General features: G+C 36.6%; 1 protein-coding gene across 3 annotated transcripts in view; it reads right to left on the minus strand.

Annotated features, from left to right (window-relative positions):
• LOC105562384 (metabotropic glutamate receptor 7-like) overlaps window positions 1-11676 on the minus strand; it is a 61996-nt gene extending 50320 nt beyond the window's left edge. For 2 of the 3 annotated variants that reach the window (XM_012013179.1, XM_012013178.1), the window contains exon 1: window positions 10983-11676. In XM_012013179.1, coding sequence (XP_011868569.1) covers window positions 10983-11044 — 62 coding nt within the window. In that variant the 5' untranslated portion in view covers window positions 11045-11676. Of the gene's footprint in view, window positions 1-5609; window positions 6333-10982 lie in introns of those variants that run through there. The other variant, XM_012013180.1, reaches the window with a different exon arrangement.
• Between the last annotated feature and the right edge of the window lie 167 nt (window positions 11677-11843).

Below are 11843 nucleotides of genomic sequence, written 5' to 3' on the forward strand. Positions count from 1 at the left end.
ACACAGGATTCTCTCACCAACCGCAGAGATAAGAGTTGATTTTTCACCGATAAAAAATTCAAATTTATGCCGGACGCAGACAAAAAAATGTTCTCCATTTTGAATTATCTTTGTGCTTTTTATACATCTCGCTAATTTGCATATTAACGTGCAGAATATTCCTGCCTTACTCTTTTTGATGGAATAATTGATAGCTGTGCTGAGGCAACAGTTACAAAAACAAGAAAGTTTATCCGAAACTATCGAATTTAAATGTGACTGTTGGACCATTGAGAGCGCAGAGACATTTGACATTTGATGCAATTGATCTGGAAATGCACATTGGGCAGTGGCTAATATTGGTGCGAATATTAAATTCACATCACGAATTAATTTGCAATTAATATATATGCAGTTAATATAAAGTTAATGTATAAGTAGTAATAATAAGCTATAATAATTTCACCGTGGTATCACGATCGTTTCACTATTATCTTTAACAATCGATATTCATACTCGCTTTAATGATTCGAGGCTTGTCTAGCGTAATCCAATATCAAAGCCCAATTTATAGACGCGGAAAGCATGGCTTAATACTGATGGGATTGATGCTATGTACAGTCTGCATGTACAACAATTTCATTGAACGCACCGCTACGTACGTCGAAAGTACAATTAAATTTTAACGCCTTAAATTCCACGTTGCAGGATCATCTTTATAAAATGCGGAATGTGTAGAGAAAAACCAAGAGCACGCGACGATGCAACAAATTGGATATGCGATATGCGAGTGGAGCATGACGACTGTATAAATTTCGCGGAGACGTCGTACGACGAAACTCATGTCGTTACATTATTATCTGTCGCGTTACATTATGGTATAGTGCTGGAACGCGAGGCGAGCAGGTACCGAAAGAGAACACCTCTCTATCTCTCCAGTAAGTTATTTCGGGAGATAGTTTGCGTACGTGCTTGCTTCCGCATGACGTACACACTCAAATGCAGTCCACGAATTTATAAATGCGAATTGCCGTTTCTTCGTGCACTGTTCAACCTTGACGATAAATTTGTACATTTCACCACGAGCAAATCTGTATAATGTGAAACGATCGTGCGTTTTCATCGTTGTTATCATGTACAACGAAGCGCAATTGATTGCTAGTCAATCATTACCTTCGAGACTTCGCCCACTTCAATATTTAAACAAACTCGCTTTTGATTGAGGAGCAAATTAAATATTTCTTCAAATGCTGAATAATAAACAAATTTTTAGGTTGCACATTTAAAGCTGTATCATCAAATTTATCTACTTTATATATAGATATATTATTTAAAATTTACAAGCATTTTTTTCGAAATTTTGTACTGTTTTGTCTCACGATCTTTATCAGTTTTATTGGAGATTAAATTTACAGGCTTTGGATTCTATTTAATATATGACGCACCCGTATTGACTTTAAATGACAGACACTGCAAGAAATCTTTATATAATACTAAATTGTACTTTTGGATGTTTTATATGTTAAATTGAATATTATAATAATAATATTGTGAAATTGATATTACAGAGATTTTGGATCACATTTGACGTGATTGTATGTATTTTCGTTTTAACCTATTTGGGTGTAAATAATAATTTTCTTGGCTAGCTCCATTGCTCCAACATGAGATCGTTGATCTGAAGAGAAGACGATCGAAAGGTGAGTTTCCCTTATGGCGATCAGTAAGTGGTTCAGAGGAGATTTAACTCAACCTCGCCTCGTTTGGATTACGTTCGTTTCAAATAATAGCTACACGGAGAAAAATTTTTCCTAAAATTTAGTCTGAAAATCATGTAATCGTGGGACAACGTGGCATTTCCCAGAATTTTATGAGTTTTTTGAAATTTTACCATACATTTTACTAGTAATTATATTTGGTATATATTTTATTAGTAGAACGTATGGTAAAATTTAAAAAAATTCTCATAAAGTTGTTGAAAATTGCCATGTTGTCCCACGATTACGTAATTTTCAGGGTAAATTTTAAGAGAAAATTCTTTCCATGTATTTCAAAGATTAGCATTGGCCTGATAAAAATTTACTGATGCTGGCAACTTCCAATGCGTCTTCATAAAACTTTATAAAACGACAAATATCTCCCCGTAGTCTCCCCATCGAATTTATATAGCACAAGGCTCCTCTCGATAACGATGCATCTCTTTCGACAGGTCACTTTACTATTCTACCTTATTGCCCTGCAGAATGTGCACGATGTAACGTTCGTGACTAGTTCGTTAATTATAGAAAACTGTCCTACTTTTCGAACTTGCATTTCGCTATCAAAAGTAGAGTACTAGAATTTCGAAAAAGATTATAGGCAAAAATAATCTTTTCGTTTTCAGATGACATAAAATTAAATTGAACAAAAAAAATAAAATCTTATTTGATGCATATTAATATTATAATTCTCGGACTAAAACGTATGTATGTTATGAAAGTACCGGAAAAATGAAAAATATGAAAATAATTAAAAGTAATAATCAGAAAAGAATTTTTACATACATATATTCAAAGTTGCTATAATATGTATAATACAGAACAAAAATATATGAAATAAATATGATTTCACTTAATAATATCATATTGAAACTTGATGAAATATACTTGCATTTCCATCGTATTAGTATGAGATTTTATCATGAAATTTTCATAAGGCATACAAACCGTTGCATATATGTGGTTTGGCAACGTCATAAATAATTTTCGGCACGGATGGGTACCACGACTTATGGTTACTCAGGCATATTTCTCCTGTCGCGCATTACCGTTGTATATACGATGTTATGAGCATCTGTCATATGCAATAAATATCTGCACGCTCCAAGTTAAGTTGCACCGCATATATGTATGTACAATATATACAGAAAAACTTATCAAAAATATTCTGCTAGAGCGAGCAATGTTAATTTTTTAGATTCGATATTGGACACTAATAATACTGACCGAAAAACTTTTTTATTAAATTAAAGAGAGGAGTTTTTGACTTTTCCAAAATGTATTATAAATCAGCCACTCATTTTAAGAAATCCAGAAGAATCTTAGATATATTGCATTCGAGATAACTAAGACAGTATCTGAGAAATCACATATCTTCTTTAAAAAAGAATCACGCACGTGTAAGTTGAGAATATACTTCACTATCAAGATTGTAAAATTGTAAAACTATAAGTAAGAAAAAATTCCATTGTTTTGAGCTTTAAAAATAAATATATAATTTTTTAATCTAATAATTACTAATAATTAGTTATAATAAATATACCATTGGACTTTGCGTTAATAGCAGTTTGTATCTTTGTTGTCAATAGTCAACATGTACAAAACAAATATTGTTTAATTTTTAAATATACTTTCAAATATTAAAAAAAATTATGTTCAAGCTTTTGCTAAATGTTATATAATATAGTTGAACCGCCTATTTCCCCGAGTAATCTGTAGAAAATATACGATTCCCGAGATGGCCTACATTGCTCACGTATCGCATAAAGTAAATTCTCTTTAGGGTATCGGCCTTCAGCCTCCACCATCTCAATGAATTATGCTTGCCTTCGTGACGCACATAAATTATAGACCATGTGCTTGATAGAAGCCGAGCTTCGCATTATCGATTCGATCACTTCGATTGTTTCAATTACATTTTCCTGCAGTTGCAGCAACTATTAACACAAGGGTGAAATGGTGAAGGCAGACCATTATCAATTTCCTGAGACGTTCTCTCACTGAATATCATGTCGTGAGGCATTAAATGGGCACCTGTCACCGCACATTTGGGTGCGACGTGTCGCTGTGTGCATTAAGAAAGGATACGTGCGCTTTGCATGCAATAGCTGAGATTCGCGACACACTGAATTGCATGCTGACGAAGGTTCTAAAATTAGTAAACAGCACTAACGAACGGCAGTCAGTATTCGTTATAAATATGTATAAGAACGGCTCCGATTTTATTTGCATCGAGTGCCTGTCATTTTGATTTACCTCAATTGTTAATTTTACTTTAATTTCTTCCTCTCACTATCGTAATTTTTAATTCAAGATATATGTGAGAATTTAAAAAACGGCACAGATCTTTAGAGCTAAAATTGTTAGTTTTCTCGGCGTTGTGAAACTTTTGAAAGAAAATAACACGCTATTTAAACGATCTTTGCGATGCCTTTCTATGCAATCAATATATTCCGCAACATCTTATCGCTCATCGATGATTTCTCGATAAGCAAAGTTTTCCCTTCGTTTGTAGTCGATTCACTTTTGTCTTTTAGCCGGGATTTATTCGGTAGCGGAGATATTACTGACGTCTGCCGAGATGGTATCGCATTTGCGTCGAAGTGAATTGCGAAAATAAGATACGCTGGTTTCCTGGGAAACCTCATCAGATCAAATATGATATTTCACATTTTCACTCTTAAAAATCACGCCGTTATTTGCGAGAACGGTGCTATACTGAGATCTTTATTTGAATTCGGATGAAGGACTTTCTTATTATTACAATTTTTCAAAAAGGCCGCGCCTCATGAAATTTCGATAGGAAAACGAACTTACTTCGCGAATAACATTTATTACTTCGAGCCATAAATATATTGTACGCACACACAGGGGGGGAAATCGCAGGAACGAATCTCTTTTGAGACGATAGCCACGCGCCGTCGGACATTCTGCATGACGAATTTATTTGAAAAAGTTGGTGGACGCAAACGATATCAACATGACCAACGTTAAGCACTGCAGAAACATCGCTGGTGTACGCATCGCGACAAAACGAGGAACAAGTAGTATAGCCTCGCGTTCGCCGCGGTAGGCAGCGAACGAGAAACAAACGCCCGCGCCAAATGCACTATCATCCCTAGCCACTCTCTAGTTTTCCCAACTAATGGAGAGGGACCGTTCCGACGTTCTCTTTCCCTTTGAATCTCTCAGCGGAGCGACCAACAAAAATTGGGGCAGTTAAATTTTTTTTTTACTATGTAACGTGATCTCGTGTTAAACGCAAAGACAGTTTAGTGCAAGTAAAAGTTTAATTGCGTTTTAGCTAAATTGACCAAACCAATTTGTCAGAGGCATTGCGAACTGTTCTCGTCGCGCGCAACAGATATGAGACATTTACGATGAGTAAAGACGATAAATTTTTCATATTTATTGCGTAAGTTTATCGAGACTGTTGTCTCTGACAAATTTAAGTGGGATTAAATACATTTAATTGAAATATTAATTTCTATTAATTCACCGCGCTGTATTCGAACATAAAACACATTTAAAACGTTATACTTGATATTCTGAGATTAAAATGTTTTTATTTAAACAACCAAGCAACTTCAGTTAATTAACTACTAAATAAGATTACACATACAGTCTAATCAACGCAGTAATTCATTCATAAAGGAGCAACGAAAATTCTTCATTCCGCAGCATTAAAACAGCAATTTCAAGAAATCGGCATCCAGCAACAACAATTAACAACATAAAAAGAAGAACCATTCACCGAGCAGGTAACAAGGGGGAAAAAAACGACGACATCATCCACCATGAAAGAACGAAAGGAGGATTGTCCGTCGCGCAAAACACAACAGCTATAGACAGCTTCGTCCAGACGAGTTTTACCAATCAGGTAGACGCATATCCGCTATCGAACACTGAAAAGCGATCGCGTTCCGTCTCCGTCGACGATCCCACTATTTAGCAACGTAAAAGACATCACCATAAGAGTCGCGTTTCACTATTAAGTTAAATGGCACATATAGGGCACAATCACATGCCGCGTAGAAGAGGGGTTCAGCGGAGAGCAATAGGACCCCACCACTACCACGTCCACGCAACAACAGGCAGAACTACTGCCGATCGCAATACTGTTGGTCTCTCTTTTTATGTCAACGTACGCTGGTCGTCCAGGAGAAGCAACGTCGTTGCTGACGTCGACGACGACGACGACGACGACGACAACGACGGCGACGACGACGACGACGACGACGACGACGCTGTTTGATTTATCGCGATGGCGGGAGGGAAAGGAATGAAAAAGAGGAGTTTCTTCTCGCGTTTGCTCGCCCTCTCTTTATCTCTCTCGCTCTTAGTCGAGGCCGGGGAGCATCATGACGGGGAATATTGTCCTCGAAGGGGATATAGTTCGTAACGACGCACAACGACGACCGCGGCGCCGGTACCGCGGGTCAGACTGAAATCCGCGCGAGCGGTACTCAGCCTCTTATAGGAAACGTAGGGGCGCAAGCGCTACCGGTGGGGGTTACCGGTTGCCTGAGAGGGATGGGCCACGTTTCAAAAAGAGAAGCTCCCGTCGATCCACCCCCGCACGGATCGATCGACTTTTCATCGGCGCCCGTCGAAATGCGAGCGACGACGGAACGTCGTCATCATCGTCTCCTCGTCTCCTCATTGAATTAACTCGCAACCGAGTTAAATAGTAGATAAAATAACCTGCGTAATATAAACGGCAAAAAAATAGAAAAAAGCACGAGCAATCGTAGACCGGAATACAATTGGCGTAAATGGGCTACAAAGAAAAGACCGTGGCGGATAGTCCGCTAATGAAGTGTGCGTATTAATAGAAACTAATGTTTACTCTTTCTTGAAGAAGTTTCTTGTCAAGTTCTACCGACTCTGATCCTTTTCAAGATTACACGAAAAGTAATATGTCTTATTATTGTACAAAAATATCATCAAATTATTAGTGGGGGCGACAAGATAAAGCGGAGTGTATTTCCAGATCTAAATAATGAAATAATTTATCATTTTTCTCCGCACAAACAACTTTCGTAAAATATATAATAAAACAATTTTCCACACATTGTTTCCTAATAGCTTATATTATAACTATCAATTACTGGCTAGCGGATTAAAACGTATGTACACGCGCGCGTAAAATATTTTGTACACGTTGGCATATATTTTTTTTTTTAATTTCATACTCATATTTGTATTTTTGAAATATTTTCTATACTTGTAAAATATTTTACGTACCTATACGTATTTTATTTCCTAATTGCAAAATTGGATTTCTAATTCAGTTGGCTTTCAAACGTTGTATTACACAAGAGAATGTTAATTGATAATAAGCGTGAAAATAAGCGTGATTATTCTGATTTGTTATATTTGCGCGCATAGCGTAAATACCTTTATGTAAGGTATCAATCCGGCGTGATGAAGCTATAATGTAGAGAATTAACAAATAATCTATAATTCTGTCGATTCCTATCATTGTGAAGCCTTTCTAAATTGTTTTAACGCCCGCAAAATTTAATACAAATCAATTCATTTAGCTTTGAATGCTTAAAAATGTAAGAAACTATTAGATGTTTTTCTTTAAAATAATTTCTTTGATATATTTATTATAATTAGGTTTATTAATTAAAGCTTGAAAAAATTTAATTAAGCACAACGATTTAATCGTATTGGGCAAGCGCGCGCTTTACTTAATAAACGCATTATGTAAAATGACAAATTGCTTATAATGTGAAGTTCGCTCCGAACGTCCATTATAACTATTACGTACTATAACTTCGGGTGTCCATTATAACTACAACCAGTGTGAACGACGTGCGAGCCGGAGAGCTCTATGCAAAATAAACCCGGTTTTCTTCACCAAACTTTGCGCAGAGTAAGCGGCTAAGAACTCATTTCGCTTCTCCCTTATCATTTGAATTTATTCCCGCTATCGTTGCATCTGACGCTAGTCTGTGCTGAAAGTTACTTTCCCACTTGATCTTTAACTTCGACATCGTTTTCACGGTGAGGACAAACTAGGGATTCAGATGCAACGCTGTTGAATTTTAAAATACGGATCAATATGATAGCATCTCGTAAATACCGAAAGATAAACTTTCTAATAATAATTGAGAGAGTTTAAATTTTCGAATTTGTATTATTAGTGAATATATATCATTTATTTCCCCCTTTTTTACGATAGAATCTCAATTTAAAGATCAGGTACTAGGAAGTATTGTCTCGTCCAATATAGAGAGCGAACGGATTACTAGATATTTACCTCTTTAATATACTGTATAGATACGATGATTTAACTGTTAACAGATTAGAGAAATTTCGGCCACAGGTGCGCAAACCGGGAACGTTAGATTTGTAAAAGACTTTGATATTCGGTCAAGTGCTACGAGCGAATTTAACTTTTTATTTTTTATTTTTTATAATCGAGAATGTAAGGCATCTACTTAAAAAAAGTGTAATATTCACAGCAAATAAAACTGCTAACACTTTTATATCACAATTTTACGGAAATACTTTAGTACACAAGGTAAAAAGTAAATAATATAATATTTTAATGCAATAGAATAATATAAAATAATATAAAATTATTATTAACGTTACTTTAGTCATCTGTATAATTTATATAAAATATACAGATTTTTTTTGCTAAAAACAATTTAAATTAACAATGCAACGATGCAACGCTGTAGATTTCTACAAAAACTATTTCGCAATTCTTTGATTCAAATAATCTTGATTTCACGATAAACGCGCAAAATTTTTTAACAAAATTTCACTACTTATTTCTGCGTATATTTAAATTTTATGTACTGATTGGAGAGCAATTTGCTACATTTAAAACTAAGAATAAAGAAAAAGCTACCACAAAATAAAGAATAAGTAATATCGGGATTGTATAAATAAAAATTTTATCTCTATTGCATTAAATGTAATAAAAGTAAAGTAATGAAAATAATATTAAAACTAAATTATATTAAATATAACATGAGTGTATAAGAATTATAGCCTATTAAATGTAAAAAATTGATATGGTATTTCAAAGGTACTCAACAGGGATTGCAATAAAGCAAGGATTATGACAGGATATTACTATATTAAATAAACTCCACCGTAGTGTGGGTGTCTACGTATAATACGTGCACGAAAAAAAATGCTGTTGAATTAAAAAATGAAGTTGCTTGAATTAAACGTTAACGTCATGGGCTGCCACATATATAAGTAATTCGCTCAATTGTATTTGGATTTTAATTTCAAGCATTGAACTAATATCCAGATTATTGAGGCTCGTATTTGTAATCGAGATTCTATTGAAAAACTCAGCTAAAACCACTCTTGAGACATCATACTGTAATAGATGAATCTTGAGACTTAATTTGATACTTGTTTGTAATCTCGATTCAAAAGAGATTATCAAGGGAAGTTTTAGGAAACAGTTTTTGGATTTTAAAGGAGGAAACGTCGAACGACTCGACTAATCGGTCGGAGAGTCTTCTACTAATTAATGGTATTAATCAGCCACGACGAACAATGCTTGCCAATACTTTGCTGTTTTGCGCACAAGTTGCACTCGAGGAGCACGAACGAGTTAAAGTAATAGAGCTTTGAATAAGAATTATTGGGGAATATTATTTGTTTGCCATCGCGATTATCGCGTTTTTTCTTGATCGGTGTTCGCGTGAAATTATTTTGAAAACAGCGGACGGTATGGAAAGCGCGAGAGATATAAAACTCACCCCTGTCTCAACAAGCGAATGCAGGCACTCATCGCGACGTATCTTCTTAATTCGACACGCTTGAAATTTACTTGCACGTATGAGTTATTTTGGGGAACGCACAGAACATGGAACGACTCAGCTAATTGATCGGAAATTCTTATACATATACTAATCAGCCATACCGAACGATGCGACGCCCGCTTTAATTGGCGTATCCAATATTTTGCTGTACTATATAAGAGTTACATCCGAGTAACGAGTTAAAATAATAGAATAAATCAGAGGATATTAACGCTAGAAGTACCGAGCAGTCATTTCTCACAGTTTCCATTTTGTTGGATCAACACCCCTGTTTAAAATATTGGATAAAATCTGACCAGATTGCATTAGATTACGTGCAATGTAAATTAATAAGACTCTTATTCATTTACGTTGAAATCGCGTGCAATCTAATGTAATCTGATCATATTCTATCTATTATTTTAAACAGGGACGTTATTTCGCGTACGAGAGCATTCTGAAATTTTTATGACTCTTCGTCAGTCACTTGATCGATGAAAATTCATAAAATTTCGAAATCCTATCTTTTATTTTGCGAAAAATAGAGTGTTAATCGAAGAGATGGAAACGATCAGAAGTGATAGCTCGGCACGTCTAGTGTTAGGTTTAGATTATCGTTCACTTCACCGCGGTTTTGCTTACACAGCGCCCGTGCGGAATTGTTTCGAAAATAATTTCAGACTGTATAGAAACGTACGGAGTCGGGGAAGCACAGTCCGCTGTTTTAACGCGCGAATATATTGGCGTTCATCGAGGCATACATGGGAAACGCGTACACGCGACGCCGTGTGTACTTTATGCGTCGAGGCTTCAATAACTCCTCCGCGCAAATATAATATTGTAAGACTCGAAATGCACAAGAACGCATATTAAAAATGTTAAACGATGCGAGGAAAAAAAACGCAGCCGACGTCGAGAAACACGAACGATCGCTCGTCCACTCGAGTCAACGTCATTTAATTCATCAAACGTATTAGACGGTATTAGGTTCCAGTAATTGCTCCATACATAATCCACGCGTTTACTCGAGCGCGCGCATGTTTTAATTGAGAATGCAACACGTAATATCGAACAATTCGCTCATTTCCGACGAGCGGTAATTAAAGCTAGCAATAACCGCGCGACGCCTCATTTCACGTCTCTATTCGCGAATTGTGTGATTAACGGGTTGAATAAAAAATGCTGGATTTCGTGCGTTAATGGCGACCGTTCGCAATATGAAATTAACGAACGCGCGGTATTTTGCGCCGGCTATCTCGATATTTGTCCACATTGAACAGCCGTTGAAGAAAATGCACGTGAAACAGAATATCGAATAGCGATCACAGTGACACGGTTGGGAAATCTTTTATTTGACGCTGCCGAGATTCACTTGCGTGCGTATATTTGTATGTTAAACGACGTCCGTGTACGCCTTCTATCATATCCAAGGCATTCGCCATATTGCGCTAAACAATCTTACCGGTTCTCTCTCCATTTCGACAAGTTTTTCTCTCCGGCGGCTCTCACTTCCTCTCCCGGCATTGCCTCGCTAATTCGCCGCCTCCCTCTGCTTCGGTCTTTTTCGTTAATACTCTTCTCCGACTCCTCTGCCTCCGCCCAAACTGTGCCGCATCACGCTTACTTTTGTCATTTGAAATCCTCCGTTTTTCCTGCACCGCACGATCCGTTGTACTTATATTCCCTAATCCTCTGTAGGTGTCGCCACCATCCGTACGTCGCGTACCTCTTAAGGCCGGTTTTCATAATGGGTCCGTTCGGTGCATAATGGGTGTGTTCCCATTTCCTCGCACAATCAGGGGCTCGAATCCTGGGGCTTGATTCTTGGGTTCATTCGAGAATCGAGCCCCTGTATTCATTCGAAAGGAAAACGTACACGAAAATTGTACTCTGACAGAAAAGTTGACAGTCGATTGGTTAAAAACCATGCGAATAGCCAATCAACTTGCAACTTTTCTGTAAGGGCAGAAGTTTCACGTATGTTTTTCCTTCGAATGAATTCAAGAATCGAAACCAAAAATTATCAACTTTTATTGATTCTTTCGAAATGTTGTCAAGTGTAGAAGCAATCCGGGATGGAAATGAGGGTAAAGGAAAGTCTTCAACTTGGTCTTCGTTAGTCCCAGTCTACAATAGATGATTTAAGCCCTGAGCCTTAAGGGGATGCTGGAGTGATTCTGCACTTTCGCACCTTTTGCACTTAAAACTGTCTGTTTCGTGGAAAGATTTGTGTAATACACAAATTAAATGGCACGTGTACAGATGATCGAAAGCAGCTTGCTATTCCGGCTAAATTAAAGAACAATATGACATCACTGAAACT

The sequence above is a fragment of the Vollenhovia emeryi genome, unplaced genomic scaffold, assembly GCF_000949405.1.
Source record: "Vollenhovia emeryi isolate VEMERY1.0 unplaced genomic scaffold, V.emery_V1.0 DF939189.1, whole genome shotgun sequence".
NCBI lineage: Eukaryota > Metazoa > Arthropoda > Insecta > Hymenoptera > Formicidae > Vollenhovia > Vollenhovia emeryi.